We start from the raw sequence: 18561 nt of genomic DNA on the forward strand, positions 1-18561 counted from the left end.
GAACCAAAGATCACCATCTGAAGGTGTTACACCAAACATTGCCCCCAACATGGGAGGTGCAGCAGCGGATACGAGTGGATTGCAGTAGTCGGCGAAAGACGATTTGAACACAACCCGGTCTATTACAGTCTTTCCTTTTGATCTGATTTCATTATTAATACGTCGAAACACACTCCCACCACCTCTCGGTCGAAAATCACCCACAGCGGGCAACTGTTTAATCCACGGCGGAGCAAGTTGACGGTCCGTTTTTGCTTCCCGTCTCAAAAGCACAGCGTGTCAGTTCGTATGAAGCTTTTATTTTCAGACAGAATTGAATAATGTCAACGACATCGCTGGATAAAGAGCTGCAGGAGCGTCTGAGAGAGGCCAGTGCCATCGGAGACATTGACGAGGTGAAGACTTTGGTGGAAAGCGGAGTCAACGTCAACTCTCAGAATGAGATTAACGGATGGTGCGTAACGTTAACGAACAAAAATTCATACCCATTTTATTTATGTACAGGTCTCATACAGTTGTTGTAACCTTTCCCCTTAAAACTGTACGCCTTTCTTGATGCGATAAGATAAGATAGCTGCTGTCTGTGTAGGTTTCATACCTGACAGTGAAGATATTAGTGTAATGAGCTGATGTATGGCCGGGGGCGCTGTGTCTACCAGAATCTGACTGAGGTAACATTAAAAGTGGGCTTTATATTTGCACATTCGTTCATTTTATCGTTCCATATATTTTTAAATTCAAATATATTTGAATATATAGTCTGAAATTACGTATGACTTAAAAACAACATTAGCTCTGTTTAAAGTTCACATTAAATCAAAACTAACCGTATTGATTTTGTCAGCTCATATTGCTACTTTTGATGGTGGACAATTCATCTGTGCATGTCATTAAGAAAACTAAGTTTTTTGCTCTTGTAATTGATCAGTGAAATGTAAAAAGTGCACTTCCTGTTTGTTTTCAGTTAAATTTTCCTGTCTGAGGTATTGGGCGTGGCTAACACTCTTAACCACGCCCCTCCAAATGTCAGTTTTGACACTACTGTGACAATAATCAGCAGTGGGGAGGAGGAGTTGTGTGCTAGGTTGTAATAGGTCTCCTAAAGGTAGTTGCTAGATCGGATACTGTTGTGGCTGTAAGTTAACGAGAATTATTTATATTATTTATTAAGTTTCCCATTTATTGTATTTTATCAACATCTACCCCAACCCTTACAGTAATGTAAAAACATTAGTTGTACTAAGTATTATTTATGTTATTCATTAAATTATCCAATAAATTTTATTTTTTAGCGCCTACCCTAATCCCAACCGTCACAGTACTGTAAAAATATTATTATCATTATACAGTGTCAATAAAATAAAAATGCATCTATATTAATGTGCACATAGCACTACCGGCCGGCCGCGTATCCGATCTAGACTTTACCCTCCTGAAACCCTTTTCCAGATCTTTGTGACTGTAATGCCTACTTTACTACTTCCAATTAGCTTGCGGTAGAAAAAATCAAGCCACACCCACTGTTTTCCCTTTTAATAGTTTGTTTCTCTAGGAACAGTGACTCAATATGAAACAGTTAAAAAATAAAACGCATTAACCATGAACAGCATTGTACTTTGATAGTCATTTGGCTGCTAATATGATTCCCGATTTAGAAATTGCAAATAATATTTTTCTGAAATTCTATTATTAAGGGGAATTTCTGAATGTGCGAAAATAAATAAAATCAACTTTTCCTTGATCTGAATCAGAGGCCCCTCATGACTGAAATATGTGATCTAATCTGATCTGAGTGTTGATTTAAGGCTGGGGGACTTAAACCCTTGATTTAATCCTGGGGTCTGATGATGATTGTACGAGTTTAGTTTGTGTTGTGGTATGCTATTTAATTATAGGCTATTTGTGTACACTTGTATTTTTCCGTTTTATTTCATACTCTTTGTGTATTTTAGTGTTTTGGGCGTTTCTTGTTTCTATTTACCCTATGTCAAGTGTCATTGGGATTTTGAAAGGCGCTGTTTAAAACATATTTAAAAGTATAATTTAAATTTAAAAATTATTTACTTAAAAAAATTATTTACTCGCCCTAAAATCGTTTTAAACTCAAAGACAAATCTTAGAGATTTATTCTATCACTCAACTGAAAAATATTCGCCTAAATAATATTTTGGGTAATTAATAATTTGAGGTGAATAGCTTCTTTAAAATTTTCTAATGTTTTAAGCAATATTTACATTTTGTCAATTACCTCACTACCTACTGCACCACTGCATTGCCTCAAAAACAACATTCCTGATCTATAATATGAGTTTAACCTGGCTCTTTACGCTTTTGTTAAACATGCAGCATTTAATGTGGAAACACTTTCAGTTTGATACGCAGAAGCATCAGCAAGACGTATGTAGGCTGATTTCCATGTAAAGTGTAAACACTGTAGTGCAATCAAAACATTTCTTCTTCCAACAACTCTGGATCAACCAACTACATTTAGGGCAGTTTATGATTGGTTGTCAATTAATTTTCTTCAATGTATCCTGGGGAAGAATTTTAAGTTATCAAATATTAAACTGAAAAATCCTTAGGTTTTAATGTAAAATGCTTATTTATTTTGTATACTCTCTTATTAAATTATGTTGTTATTATTATGTAACATGTTTTTAGCTATATCGATCTTGCCATGAAATAGCTATAGGTTGCTGATGTGGCAATAAAAAACAAACAAACTCATGTCATTAAACATTGCTTTTGTAATGTTGCTTAATCCAGACTTTATAAATACCCTAATAGGGTTTAAAGGCATTAACGCACTGTCGTGATCGTGATGTAATGTGAACTACCTTATGTAATAATAAATCAGTATTGAGGAAAACATAGTTTATGATCTCTTCAGATAAAACCCTTACCTTGCAAATCATCCATCTTGGCAGCGTTCCTCAAATGCTTAATTAAACAGCTCGTCGTTAGGAGCATGTGTTTTTCTCACTCTGACATTTGTTGAGCAACTGAACTGAGGTGTTAGATTAGTTGTGACGTTCATGCCAAGCCTTGCCTGCTTTGTTTCAGTAACGGCTGAATGCATTAAAACTCATTTGACTCAGATGTTCTCATGTCCCCTGTTCATCCAGGACGTGTCTGCATTGGGCCTGCAAAAGAAACCACAAACAGATAGTGGCCTATCTGCTAAACAACGGAGCCGACAAAGACATCCTCACAGCGAAAGAGGAGCTGGCCGTCCAACTCACCTCCAAACCTGAAATCAGAAGACTACTTGGAGGTATGCTTTGAGAAAACCCAGCATCCCTTTTCGTTGTGTATTTGATGAGCTTTCTGTTGAGCAAGGGAACACAGTGGCCAATCAGCTGTCTTTAAGATTACGCTTAAAAACCCATCCCTTATAATCTTTAATTAAAAATCATAACTGTCCCTCCTCCTTCAAAACGACTTTTCTTCACATCTGGTCACATGTATTGACTTTTGGGGCTATCAGAGTGTGTCTTGTCTCTGCTCTGCTTTCGTCCATTCGTCAATCTTCATTTTGTTAGCAGCGATCCAATCGGTTTCCAATGGATGAAATCCAGGACTGGCCTTAATTTTTCTAATTTCAGGACCATTTCATCGGATGTACATCACAATATGGAAAAAAGTACAGTCTTATCTTATCTTAACATTTTATGGTGACTGTAAAGTCCTCATCTGCATTCTAAACAGATACAATGTCTAGTATAATGCTGCGTCCCAATTCGCGTGCCATCTATCCTAAATAGAATTCGAAAATAGAATGAGTATGTCCCAAATCACAGTATGCTGAAAAGAGTAAGCCAAAGGTTCCTGGATGGTCCGGCAAAAATTCGAAGTGTAGAAGCGTCCATACTCTAACCGCTAATACTGGCCACAATACATTGCATGTTGGACGTGAAATTGATTAGACCTATAAACGTGGGTGAAAAGTGTAAACAAACTACAAACATGGCGGACAGACCATAACAATAATAATAGTATTGATGTTGCCTGTTTGCATTACGGTGGCGCAATGGGTCGCACAATCGCCTCACAGCAAGAAGGTTGCTGGTTCGATCCCTAGCTTGGCCAGTTAGCATTTTTGTGTGGAGTTAACATGTTCTCCTTGTGTTCGCGTGTCAAAAGACATGCAGTACAGGTGAATGGAATAAGCTAAAGGGGGTCACACACTTGAAGCGCTGCTCGGCATCGCTTCACGCACAGCATGCATTTCAGAATTCTAAACATAGAGTACACACACCGGCGCGGCTGTCCGTGGCGCCCAGCCACGACTCGGGACACTGTTAATATTTCTGCCGCGCTACAGAGGGCCATCTGAATAGTGTTATTTTAAATATCATGCAAATGTGCGTGTCTGGTGTACGATACTTTCAACTGTCATGTGCGTGCCGTGTCGTGGGGCATCCGGTGTGTGATGCCCTTTGATTGGCCGTAGTGTATAAGTGTGAATGCAGGAGTGTATGAGTGTTTTCTAGTGTTGGTTTGCAGCTGGAAGGGCATCCACTGCGTAAAACATATGCTGGATAAGTTGGTGGTTCATTCAGCTGTGGCGACCCCTGATGAATAAAGGGACTAAGCCGAAAAGAAAATGAATGTTGCCTGTTTGTTTGGGGGGTTTTCTTAAAAAAATGATCCCTTAAAAATCTAAACAACGCTGTTTGAACCACTCTCTTTAATGTTAAAAAATGTATGCCTTTGGATTGGTAAACAAATGATTCCTTATTTTGGTGTATCATCTATTGGATTGCTTAATATACTGTGAGAAATTATGATCCACACTCACAGTCTTCTTATTATATTTTATATTAAACCAAATAAACCAAATGTTTTATCTTAACCCTAGTAAATAAATCACAGTCCTTGGGGATCTTCTGAACATTTACAGACTAAATACATAGGGAAATATTCAGTTTTATATGATAAACTATGTATCATTTTTTACAGTCACTTCTCAACTTTCTGTGGATACTCTGTACTTTTTTATCCATTTTACTACACAAAAACCTAAACCCTGTGGGCCGATTAGGGATTAAAGCAGAGGTCTCAAACTTAATTTATCTGGGGGCCGCTGGAGGCAGAGTCTGGCTGATGCTGTGCCGCATCAGGTTTTCCACAAGAAATTAATTATATTATTTATTATTTATCGTTAATGTTTGTTTTTTCATCTTATTTTGTGTTAAAAAATAAAGAGATTTGAGAAGATTGGAATTTTTTAACACAAAATAAGATGAAAAAATAAACAAAAGAAAAATGTATAAGAAAATAAATCAATCAGTAATAAATAGTAATAATAATAATAATATTTAGATTTACTGTTATCCGCCGTGCTGTTGTTACAGGAAAAAAGCAACACTGTGTTATTGTCATTTGTTTTGACTACTTTTACATCATATAGAAATTTATGTCATGTTTATTGTGTGAGACAATGCAAATGCAATGCAGGTATAGCAATGCAAATAACCCACAAATAACGGTGCGACTCTATAATTGGTCCAGTTACTGGACGGGGACTCTTATTGCAGATGGACAGTTGTCATTGTGTGACTGCAGACAATTACATTAGGCTGCATTGAGTTCCTTACTTTTCTTTTATCCCGCTGCGTATGTATCACTTTGATTTCTTTTCTGCTCACCGCGCACAAAACAATAACCACCAACCATTGAAAGTGATTGTAAACGCAAGAAAGATGATTGGTTAAAAAAATTGTTCAGGACCAATAGTTAACGTGATTTTTGTTTTAACTTGCACATGGCTACTGTCATATGTGCGCGCTCACACAATCCACACAACATTTGCTGCACTTACACTCTCTCTCTCTCTTTCTCACACACACACACACATATACACACACACGTGCAGGTATTCACTGCGCACAAGTTAATGCCAAATCAATTAAAATAAATACCGGAAGGAAAAATACAAATATCTGACATTTCCCAGTACAGGATCCGGCTCAAATCAAACACTGATTACTACATTTATCTACGTATGATGTCCCGCTGGGCAGCAAATTGTTTTTAATGAAGCACGCTGGGACGAATGTCCGCGTGTGCCCAATAGAAATGAGGCAGCCAGCAGGCATGGGAAAAAACACTCTATGGCAAAGCTGCTGTAACTTACACTTATTGGAAAACGGTCTCTGCCTGCATCAAGCCCAGCCGATGGAGAGCCATATCCCACCATGATTGGTGGGTTCGTTTAGATCCACACACAAATCTGTAAAGTGACATGTATATCAAACCTTGCGGGCCGCACTGAAGTAAAACTTTCAAATTAAGGCGGGGGCCACAAACTGTCACACCGCAAGTTTGAGACCTCTTGTTTAAAGGGATAGTTCACCCAAAAATGAAAATTCTGTCATCCTTTACTTGTCCCTAATCTTTATGGGTTTCTTACTTCTGTTGAACACACAAGAAGATATTTTGAAGAATGCTAAAAACCTGTAACCATTGATGGAAGTCAATGGTTATAGGTTTCCAGCTTTCTTCAAAATATCTTCTTTTATGTGCAACAGAATAATCTCGAACAGCTTTTCCCAGTAACCCATGTAAAATAAAACAAAATAAGACTGTTCTTATGTCTAAGACTGGAACAAAATTTCTTAAATAATTAAAAAAATCAGAATTCAAATGATAATGCACTTCAATGTCCTTGCCCTGTCGCTTCACGTTTGTTGTTTTTCTTTTTAGTGGAAGAAGAAGACGAGCCTGAGGTGAAGGAACCAGAGCTGCCAATCATTCCCAACTATCTTTCCAACCCGCCCTTCCTGTACAGCAAGATGAACAAAGATAACCTGAGTATAGCACAGCAAAACGGCACCAACAGCACTCATGCAGAGCCCCTGGAGTCTGAACCGGCCACTCTCTCGCCAACACAAGAGCAGCAGCTTCCAGCGCCTTCACATCAGCAGCCCAAGAGCCTTTACACAGACAGCCAGAGCCAGCAGGAGCTGACCTTTGTCCCCGGCGTGGAGCAGAACGGCGTCGTGCCGAGCCCCGTGGTGAACGGTGGCCTGCCAATGGAGCTCTCGTCAGAGACTCATCACACTAACCACTGCGAGTTCACACACGCTCATCCCATAGCACAGAATGGCCCCGTGTGTCCCAGCGCAAGCACCAGCCAGCCTCCACAGCTCCCCGGCACCACCATCAGCCGGCAGCAGTCCATCCAGCCGCAGATCAACTGCTCCCAGATCAGCGGCTCCATGCCCGCCTTCCAGCCCTTCTTTTTCACCAGCACTTTTCCTGTTAACGTACAAGGTAGAGTTGAGGATTAGTTATGCATGGTTCAGTTCGGTATGGGTCACTTTAATCACAATTAGGCATGGGCTAGTTTAAGATTCTGATGGTGTGATAACCTTGGGTAAAAAACAAACACGGTTTTACGTAGGGTTGGGCCAATAAACAATATTATATCGAATTTGATCAAATGTATGTCAATAACAATGAATAGCTCTGGACTTTATTACTCTATATTGATCTAAGTGCAAATAACACAGCAGAAATGTGCAACAATGAGAATATAGAAGTGTGGACCCTCTAATTTTTGTGGCTTCAGTCATTAGCTTCCTTACACACACAAACCTTTACAGAAAATTGCAGGCAATTTTCCTGAAAGGTCTGTATGTGTGAACGCCCTTTTTGAAAATACCGGTAAATTCGTTCCAAGTATTTTCCGGAAAGAGAAAGTTGTAACATTACCGGTAATTTGCTGAAATGCTGCGCTGTGTAAATGCAGAAGGAAGATTGCTGGAAAGTGCGTTCACATTTAGAACGTGATGACGTGAGACGTCTACTTTAGCCAATCAGAAAACTCAGACGCATTCGCATTCTTGCTGTTTATGAAAATAAAAGTGTTTAAATATTTTTTTTAGACACATTTAGTTGCTAGATGTTAATCAGATAACGTTTTTATGTTCTTTCTTAATGCCAACTGTGTAAATTATTGATAAAATGGGACGATAACCTTTTTTAAGGTATACCGCGGTTTGGAAAAGTCAAGAGTTTAAAACCGCCAACATTTTCTGTAATACCTAAGGTATATGTACGATTTTTTATTTACTTTTTTTGTTTGTTTTTTAGGTCAACAGTATCTACAGCAAAAAAAAAATATCCAAAGATGCCGTTTTAAATTGTAAAGAAATCAGGGTTTTTGAAACAAATGAAGAGAGCAGAAATCAATGGTTCATTTGAATTATATTGCCTGACATGTTTACTGCTCCAAAATATCATAAATCTGTCAAAATATAGAATATATTGTTTTCAAATGGGAAAAAAGGTTCAGGTTTTAACCCAGACAATTAAAAAGAATAAGTTTTAGAGCAGCGAGCACAATATCGTGAAACCGTGATATTTTTATCCAAGGTTATCATACCGTTAGAATCTTATACCGGCCCATGCCTAATGTACATCTCGACATGTGAAAGTGTTTCTCTATATGTTTCCATCAAAGTTGTTCACAATACTTATCCATCAACAGAGTTTGTAATCTAGTCAAATGTTTACAAATACAAGAGCAGCCGTTTAGAGGTCATTTCTGGTTAATGATGTCAGAATTTACCGGTAATTTGCAATGGATGTGTAAATGCTCTTTCCGGAAAAAATTCTGGTAGTCCTTGCCTGTGTGAACAGCACTTTTTAAAATTGACTGGTAAAGTCATTGTGGAAATTTTCTGGATATTTACTGATATCACTGTGTGAAAAGGGCTATTGTTGGGTTACTCTTTTAAATCTGGAAGCATCAACAACTACTATCAAAATATATATCATTATCGTTCAATATGGAAAATAATTATCGAGATTAAGTTTTTGCCATATCGCCCATCAATTGGGTGGGATTTCCTTAGCTACTTCAACCGTTAGTTTGCTGCAAGTGAAACATGATTGAAGGACTGCAAAAAATAAACCCCACCCCCTACTCAAAATTCCATTTCAGTTGGAAATGCATCATCATACTGCAGCAACTTCTGGTTCACACAGACTTTAAGATGATGTCAGGGTAGTAGAGGTGACAATATTTTAACAACAGTCTTGTCATACCATGCAGTGGAAAAGCACCATAAGCAAACATGTTGGTGAGTGAACTGTAGACTATCTGAATGCCTTTTTATTGTGACTCAGTGCAGCCCTGCTTTGACTTTCACATAAAACATGCTGCAGAAAACATCGCTAAGGCCTGATATTTTTTAATGAGGTTGCTAGGTAACAAGAAAGCAGTTGGTGTTGGCTACATTATAAGTAATGAATGAAAATGAAAGCAGTAACATATAAATTTAGTTTAAATTGTTTTTATTTACATTTAATTTTGTCCCTTATTTGTATTCACTAAACACTGAGAGGATATTTGCTTGTCTTTATTTGCTGCCTCTTTGTTAATGGATTAAAAAACCACAACTTTTGTGACCATGGTGAGACTTATTGACCTCTTACTGAAGCAAATCGTAGAATTGCTCTACATCAAGGCTGATTTGGTCATACTTTTGCTCATCTTGTAAATATGATCATTCTGACGTCACTTAAGGGCAGCAGTAGATCAGTAGAACAGGTTTCAGCATGTTTCCTTTGTTTAACTAGAGGAATTTATGAAGATTCCTCATGTCTCAATCTCAGACTTGCCATGTCTTCTCAGAGCTTGTCCTGAAGGTGCGCATCCAGAACACAAACATCAGAGAGAATGACTTCATCGAGGTGGAGCTGGACCGGCAGGAGCTGACGTACCGCGCTCTGCTCCGCGTCTGCTGCCGGGAGCTGGACATCAGCGCCGAGCACGTGGAGAAGATCCGAAAGCTGCCCAACACTATGCTCAGAAAGGTGAGGCTGTTAAAAGCCTAGTGCAGCCACCCAAAATCTGATATCTGCTCTGTTCCAGAAACCCAGTGAGCTGCTTACACTAGTTAGTACTGAATTGACAGAACTGGGGTCTCATCCATAAGACTTTGCTTAGAAACCTTCCTAAAAGTGAATGCATGGCAGGATAAATGACTGATTTATTATGCAGTTGAAGTCAGAATTATTAGCCCCCTGTACATTTCTAAACATAATAGTTTTAATCACTCATTTCTAATAACTGATTTATTTTATCTTTGCCATGATGACAGTACATAATATTTTACTAGATATTTGTCAGGATACTAGTACTCAGCTTAAAGAGACATTTAAAGGTTTAACTAGGTTAATTAGGCAAGTTAGGGTAATTAGGCAGATCATTGTATAACGATGGTTTGTTCTGTAGACAATAAAAAAAAATGGCTTAAGGGGGCTAATAATATTGTTCTTAATTGTTTTTTTTTAAAAAAGTAAAAACTGCTTTTATTCTAGCCAGAATAAAACAAATAATACTTTCTCCAGAAGAAAAAAAATATATTATTGGAAATACTTAAAAAAAAATCTTGCTCTGTTAAACATCATTTTGGAAATATTTGACAAAGAAAAAGAAAAAAATTCACAGGAGGGCTAATAATTTTGACTTCATCTGTATATTATGGCCCCTATGATGATTTAAAGGTTCAAAATGAAAGTGTTTTTAACAGTTTAGTTTTAAAACGCTTAAGCTTTGCTATGGTTTTGGAAATGCTGCTGCTTCAGTGTTGATTGGTGGAAAACAGAGACATCTGAAAACGTGGCTGCAGACATTCGTCTGTCTGATTGGGGCTTTTTCTCAATATTAAGTGCTCAAAGTTCAGTCTTGCATCCTTTCCTTTTAAGTTCAGACTTTGCAAGTTTGATATGGAAAACAGACTTTTGAGGACACGTCGGGTAAATCTTCAAGGGGGACAGTGTACTTTAAATTGTCATTCACATCACCCTGGCGACGTTGTTTCTATATCTTAACAATAAAATGAAAATATAATATAGGGAACTGCCTATTTTCATTTTGATATTAACAACTTAACAGACAGCAGAAATGTTGAGGTGCCGTGTAGCTGCATATTTATACGAGCGTTTTCTTCACTGTATGCGTATTTACAACAAAAAAGCCTATAACATTACTGTCTCCTTTCATTCTCAGTAAAAACTATGACACATTCCCTCTTCTTTGCTGAATATTAGTTTTTAATAATCAGTAATGGCCATTATAAAAGTATAACATACAATGAGTTTATACAATATAGGAAATAATGGTAAGCAATCAGTCAGATGTGCAGAATCAGTGTATGAGTTACATAAATTAATATATTAACTTGTCTTTGCGCTCAGCCAAAACACGTTACCTGAGAACAGGTGCAAGCTTCAAAAAACCAGAGTTGTGAAACAAGATGAATTAAAAATCACGTTTAATAACTATAGAGAGATGAGATCCAGTGGAAGATCCTTGATGAACTGTCCGAACTGCGCTGCTCTCAACAGGGTGAGTGTGCTCAAAGCACCTGCTGACTGCCTGGAGATCAGACCTCCGCATACGCTGCAGCACATGCCAGCGTGTGTGTTTGGTCATGTGAGGGGCGTTTTCAGCAGTATAGTGTGGACAGAGATCTTTTCAGAAACGCTAGGTGAAACACCAGTGTGGATGTAGATCGTTTTTTAAAACGTGTTAGTGTAAATGGGGCCTTAATGTCTGTGATAGTTGCTATATAAATAAACCTTTACTTACAGTGCACAAAAAAGCAGCGTCTGCTTCTTTTACTAATTCAGCATTTGAGCAGTGAGCATTAGCATGTTGCTGTCAGGAATATTCAAATTTGACAGGTACTTGCACAACAATAGGTTGACTTTAAAAGGAAGTATGTTTTGTGCCTGGCTTTATCAAAGCTGTTGTTTTCCACCTTTAGTGGCACCTTTTATTTAATAAAAACTAATGTTTTTGTTAAACTAATGGTTTATTAGATTTAGTTAATATTTATACATATTTAATACTTTTTTAATATTTGTTTTGTTTATTTTTGATTAGTTTTGTTTTTTAATTAGAAGAATGTTTATAAACTTTCACATTATTAGGGCTCATTGGGGTAATTTAAAAGCTAGATGGTTTAACTTTAGTAAATGAAGACAAACATAATATGAAGTAAAATAGTATTTTCACAGCCTTACTGTAAAATTAAATTAATTAAATTAGTTTAATGAAATTACAAAAGTAATACTTTATTGTCATTTTGGTTCTAATAGTAGTATGTTAGTAGCAGTTTTTTTCAGTTATCTATTTTTCTTAATACTTCGGATAGAAAAAAATGTATAGTGGACAGGTTGTACTTAAAAAGATTTACACAAAGCTTTGTGTCACTAATATGAAGTGAGGCACGACAACATTTTCCTGTGTCTGATGTTTTTTTTTTGTTGTTTTTTTTTTTTGCCACGTCATCCTGCATAAACTCTTGTTGTTTGATCTAGCACTTGAATGAAAATGAATTGAATAAAAAGACAACACTTCCTATGCAAATGGTTATTTCATGCAGTTGGAGAATAAATGCTAATTTAGATCCTTATTTTATTGCGGTTTATTCTGAGCCTTTTAGTTCCCCTGAAGGTCCAGCATGAAGCTACATAAAAGTGACGTTCTGTTAGTTTGAGAAATATCCTCTCTTGTTGAAGCATGTCAGTACAGATAATATTTGTAGAGATATTAAATCAAAGCAGCACATTTTTGCTTACACAAATCAATGAAATCCTTACACAAAACCTGGTTTGCAGCAATTAAATGATACATGATACAATGATACATGATACACACATGCAACCTAATGTGCCACAGATTTGGGTAAAAAGCAGCATCAGCCGAACAACTGTAAATCTTATGCTTGAGATAAATCTTTAGCTTGATCAACAAGTTCTTCCAGTGTTTTATCAGCAGACACATGCTCAAACTGATATCGCCAGATCACCACCCTTATTAGTGTCCAATAGTGTTTACAGTCGCTGAAGGAAGGATGACTCCTGTCAGATATGATAATGGACAAATCTATCCACTTGTCAAATGATAACGTGTTGGTGACGTATGTAATACTATTTCCGGATCCAAGCCGCCACTCATTTGACTTGAGAAATCATTCGTTTATGATCACTTTCAATTCATATCACACATTAAAGTTAATTTTATATAAAGTCATAGTGTACACAACAATCTCTGTGCTTGCTGCATCACAAATACCAAAATTTTAACAATTTATAAAAAAATGAATGACTTTCTGGCCACCGGATATTAGGCATGGACGTATATATTGCGATCGTGATTTTTCGAAAGTATTAAATCGATTTGTAAACATTTTTAATTAACACTTTATGAGTCTCCCCATACATTTGAATAGAGCGCTTGGACCCGGAAGCCGCTTTGCGTGACGTCACACTTAACAAGCAGATACTGAAATGCACTGTAAGCTGTAGACCAATCTAAGTAGAATTGGCTATTTGGCCAATCAGAGCAGAGCAGACTCGAAATGGAGTGGTTTTGACAAACAATTATCCTTTAAAATGCCATAAATACCCCTATATATATATATATATATATATATATATATATATATATATATATATATATATATATATGTATATATATATGTATATATATATATATATATATATATATATATATATATATATGTATATATATATATATATATATATATATATATATATATACCCCTAATATTACCTCTATTATTACCACTTAAAAATTGAAGCTTCCATTGTCCTAATGCACTACTTTCCCCCCACCAGCAAAATCACAGTGTGTGCAGGTTATGTAATCCAAGCGATGCACACTGTGTGACACTAATAACTCACTACTACAGCAAGCCTGCTTTCCCCTAAGCAAAGATGGAAAATAAATGTCTAAATATATCAGGTCTTACATCTTTGGTATTGTAAATCAAAAATTATGCAACTAGTTTTTGATATTTGCTTTGCTAGTGGATGCAGGAATCTCTTGTTCATTCATGTAAGCGTGGATAGCGAAATAACTAACATACCTACAAATTCTTCATAGGGTGAACTAAAGCCAACAGGAACTGAAAAAGCTGTTGCAACAAGTCTGGGAAAATATTTAAGCTGAGGTTTGCATGAATCTGGTTGACAGCACAGACTACAGGCTGTCACATTGTCCCTGTGTTGATAATTGTGTAAATGTTATCATACTTAAGGACGGGACATACTAAACCAATGGTCAACTGTTGGGCAGCATTGGCCTGTCAGTGGGTGTCTATCAGGCTAGTTTGTTTTGGTGTGTTCCATGCATTACCTATTGTCAGACTTCAGAGTGAGTTCACCCAATTCAGCATGTAGAATCGACATCAGTCATCGATGACAGAGCGCTCTGATTGCCTGTTCAGCTATAGATCAGAGCACAAGAACAAGCAAACAACACTAGTCAAGAGGGAACACAATGCCATAAGTCATTTGGTTGCATTTCTATAGAATTGCTTATAATGTGGATTATCAGACACATTTGCATAAGCGAATCCCTCTTTGTTGAGCGGAATATAATAAAAATGGCACATAAACATTGCTTTGTTACAGCTTTTGTGAGTGCAGCACTAGTTGTGGTTTTCCTTTTGTAGAATAACAATACAGACACTGCCTCCTGTGAGAATGGAAGCCTACAGCACCATCAGCTGTTTAAAAACTAATCTAGAGCGCCATCTGTTGTTTAAAACGAGCCTAATCTGCTGTTTAAAGGTAGGGTAGAGTGTCATCTGCTGTTAAAAATTAACCTAGAGTGCCATCTGCTGTTATAAATTGGCCTAGAGCAGCATTTGCTGTTTTAAAACTAGCTTAGAGCACCATCTGCTGTTAAAAAACTAGCCTTGAGCACCACCTGCTGTTAAAAGCTAGCTTAGAGCGTCATCTGCTGGTAAAAACTAGCACAAAGCGCAATCAGCTATTTAAAAACTAGCATAAAGCTCCATCTGCTGTTAAAAACTAGCCTAGAGTACCATTAGCTGTTTAAAACCAAGCGTAGAAGGCCAACTGCTTTTAAAACTAGCCTAGAGCGTCATCTTCTGTTAAAAACTAGCCTAGAGCACCATCAGCTATTTAAAAGTTAAACTAGAGCGCCATCTGCTGTTTAGAAGCTAGATTAGAGTGCCATCTGCTGTTGAAAACTAGCTTAAACTGCTGTTAAAAGCAAGCTTAAAGTGTCATCTGCTGTTTAAAATAGAATAAAGCGCCATCAGCTGTTTAAAAATTAGCCAAGGGCTCCATCTGTTGTAGCCTAGAATGCCATCTGCTGTTTAAAGCTAGCCTAGAGCACCATCTGCAGTAAAAAAAACTAGCCTAGAGCACCATCTTGCTAATAAAAGCTATTAAAAAATCTGCTGTTAAGAAAAGTAGCCTAGCATGCTATCTGCTGTTAAAAACTAGCTTGGAGTGCCATCTGCTGTTAAAAACTAGACTAGTGTGTCATCTGATGTAGCCTAGAGTGCCATCTGCTGTTAAAAAACTAGCCTAGAGCACCATCTGCTGTTAAAAGCTAGTCTAAAGTGACATCTGCTGTTAAAAAATGGCCTAAAGGGCCATCTGCAGTTAAAAACTAGCCTAGAGCGCCGTCTGCTTATTAAAAAATAGCCTAGAGTGCCTTCTTTTGTTAAAAGCTAGCCTAAAGCGCCATCTGCTGGTTAAAACTAGCTCAGATTAAAATCAGCTGTTAAAAGCTAGCCTGTAGCACCATCTGCTGTTAAAAGCTAGCCTAGCGCACCATCTGCTGTTAAAAATGCTAGCCTAAAGCGCTGTCTGCTGTCAAAAACTTGCTTAGATCGCCATCTGCTGTTAAAAACTAGACTAGCGTGTCATCTGATGTAGCCTAGAGCAATGGTTCTCAAAGTGGGGGTCGGGACCCCCTGAGGGGTCGCGGGACAATGAAGGGGGGTCGCCTGGTGGTTTCCAAAAATCTATTTATTTTTATTAAACCATAAGAATTACTATATTTTATCCATAACCTTCTGAAGAGAAAAAAATAGTTGTTTATACCATATATATAGTTACTATAGTAGCTTATAGTTACTACTTCTATTGGATTGCAACCCCTGGGGTAATTGCATTGTATTAAAGACACAGCAATAGCGTCAGATGCAGCAGATTTCATAACACCTGGTTAAACTTTGTGGCCCATTTACAGCTCTCATACATAAAAAAAAATTAAAAGAAGAATAGACTTGGGTCCATTGGTATGTGTGTGCCATTGCATGCAAGGTTTCTGTATTTATAACCACCTCAGAGGATATTGGGGGTCGCGAGTCACTGGCATTGTCATTTTGGGGGTCGCGGCCTAAAAAGTTTGGGAACCCCTGGCCTAGAGCACTATCCGCTGGTAAAATCTAGCCTAGCGAGCATCATCTGCAGTTAAAATCTAGCCTAGAGCGCCATGTGCTGTTAAAATCTAGCCTAGAGCGTCATCTGCTGTTAAAATCTAGCCAGGAGCGTCATCTGCTGTTAAAAAGTACCCTTTAGCACTATCTGCTTTTAAAAACTAAGCTCAGAATCGATTCAAGAGAGAATACTGCTGAATTGATTTCTGGAATGTCTGATTAACTTTAGGGTTCACTCTATACATATACATCATTTATTTTCTTCTTTTACATCATTTCATTTATTGTTTGTTTCTCAGGATAAAGATGTGGCGCGGCTACAGGATTTCCAGGAGTTGGAGGTGGTGCTGGAGAAAACCGAAGGCTTGTCGCTGTTCTCTGCTCAGGGCGGTCTCACCGACAGGCCCTGCTACAACATGAAGGCCTCCAGACTCACCTACTAGCCTCCCAATCAGAGACTCGCCGTGAATCTGGGACCTGCTGCCTGAACTCCCAGACACGTATCAGATCCCAAAATATGGGTTGGTAAACCGGTTCAGAAAAACATGTTAGCCTTATTCCTCCTCTCCATTATTAACAGATGCATCCTTAGTGCCTCTCCTTCTCCATTGTATAACCATAGATGGCTTGTTTTTATAGGCTTTAACTTGATCTAGGGTGGACGGGATTTGCTCACGGCTTCAATTTGAATATTTAAATCCATCCAGCTGACAATTGGACTTGAAAATGCACCACTTTTGCATACTGTCAGGCTCTACTGCCTCATATAAGGTCACTGTGTCGAACAAATGTACAGCGTCCCATTTCAACAGGCACTAAACTCTTGTTTATTGGTTGCATTGAGTGGCCACGTTAATATCATATCACATCAATGCGTTGAGTTCAAGAATTATTCAGTTTTGCCAGACAACTCTGTGCACTTTACCAAAACCTTGCGATTTATTGAAGGCGCGTCCGTTTTTATCAAACTTCCTTTTCGTTTAATTTCAGAGCTGTATTTGAATGCTGTTCAATCACTATAAGCCAAATAATTCATAATTAGCATGGACTGTTTGGAGTCTCATTGGCTTGTAGGAAGGCAAAAATGTCCCGTTTCTCTATGTAGCAAGAGATTTCTTCGTTTACCCCTTTGGAGGAGCTGAATTAGAGTTGAATAATAGGATATTTAACCACTGAGAGCTTCCAGTAAGCATCTTTCTGAGTTTTACGATGCTTGGTTCTCCTGTATTTGAGAAACAGGATCTGTGTTTAAGGTATAGAGGTAATAGTAGTGCCATTTTACTAAACTCTTTGCTGCATTGTTCATGTATGAGCATAAATTAATAACGGGGAATGCTTGAGGTTAGGTTTTGAAGCGGTGCATCGTCGAAACACTACATTAGATTTTGTCTTGATAGACATTTTGTTACTGTAAGAATTTCTGACGATTCGTCTTACAATTTGGTTTTAGTTTTTCTTGACTTGTCTTAACTGAACATTAAACATTTGTTAACAATATGCTACTACTATTGTTTAGATGTATTGTTAGCCCCTTGAAAAGACGTTGATAAATTATTGGCATAGGGTTTTTTTATGTGCAATTTTTTTTAGTATTCTATAATACTAGAAGCTGAGGATTAAACAGAAGTATTGTACACTTCGGTTGAAATAAAACAATCTCATTTTCTGTTCTTTCATACTTTGTCAGTTTACTAAAAAGATTGCCGTGGAGATGGTTGCAGGAGATATTTGTTTTCGTATTTATTTACTATTATTTTGTAAGGTAACACTAATGACAAGAATGGAAATTGTCAGGTAGATGTCAAGAAAATGCTTATCGTTTTATATTCTGAAGAACTACAATAAAAATAAATAAACAATTAAAGGCTTTTGATTGGCCACACTGTTTCCTAGTGCGATTACAACAAATATTTTTTCTACCTTATTTTTAAGTTTAACACAGCCTATATTAGGGATGTCCAAGCTCAGTCCTGAAGGGCCAGTGTCCTGAGCTGCATCCCAAATCGCATACTTATGCACTATCCTACGCCATTTTGTAGTATAAACAGTGTAAGTAGTGCGTTCACACTGAAAACTCTAAAAATAATAAGTGCACTTTAATTACCCAGATGATGCACTCATTCAGCCGGTAAAATGAAGTGTGGAATGATGGACACTTTACTCACTCAACGACCGCAGCTTTGCTCATATAGCGAAAGGGGTGGAGCTATTGGGCGCACATGTTGGATAACTTTATTTATTTTAGATGGTAAAAGTAAAATTCTTCTACAAGAGTGTTTAAACTGCTTCCTGATAGAGAATGTGCTTATAC

General features: G+C 37.5%; 1 protein-coding gene across 2 annotated transcripts; it reads left to right on the plus strand.

Moving 5' to 3' along the window:
* The first annotated feature begins 28 nt into the window (after window positions 1-28).
* ankrd40 (ankyrin repeat domain 40) lies at window positions 29-18128 on the plus strand. Of its 2 annotated transcripts, none has more exons than XR_012400909.1 (5): window positions 29-454; window positions 3126-3274; window positions 6709-7278; window positions 9647-10667; window positions 10723-11615. XR_012400909.1 is itself a non-coding variant. In XM_001341341.10 (5 exons), exons 1-5 carry the CDS (start codon window positions 321-323, stop codon window positions 16691-16693), a joined length of 1179 nt encoding a protein of 392 aa, XP_001341377.1. In that variant the 5' UTR covers window positions 29-320; the 3' UTR covers window positions 16694-18128. The 2 variants fall into 2 exon arrangements, 1 of the variants encoding a protein (XP_001341377.1); XM_001341341.10 differs by lacking the exon at window positions 10723-11615 and adding an exon at window positions 16550-18128 and having other exon boundaries at window positions 9647-9828.
* Window positions 18129-18561: the final 433 nt, after the last annotated feature.

This window comes from Danio rerio, chromosome 3 (genome assembly GCF_049306965.1).
Source record: "Danio rerio strain Tuebingen ecotype United States chromosome 3, GRCz12tu, whole genome shotgun sequence".
NCBI lineage: Eukaryota > Metazoa > Chordata > Actinopteri > Cypriniformes > Danionidae > Danio > Danio rerio.

Bases quoted from the DNA above. Each gene is read 5' to 3' on its own strand.
- ankrd40 (XM_001341341.10), top strand. From the start codon at position 321: ATGTCAACGACATCGCTGGATAAAGAGCTGCAGGAGCGTCTGAGAGAG. The intron at 3,275-6,708 runs GTATGCTTTGAG...TTTTCTTTTTAG, and splicing joins AATCAGAAGACTACTTGGAG to TGGAAGAAGAAGACGAGCCT. The intron at 9,829-16,549 runs GTGAGGCTGTTA...TTTGTTTCTCAG, and splicing joins CCAACACTATGCTCAGAAAG to GATAAAGATGTGGCGCGGCT.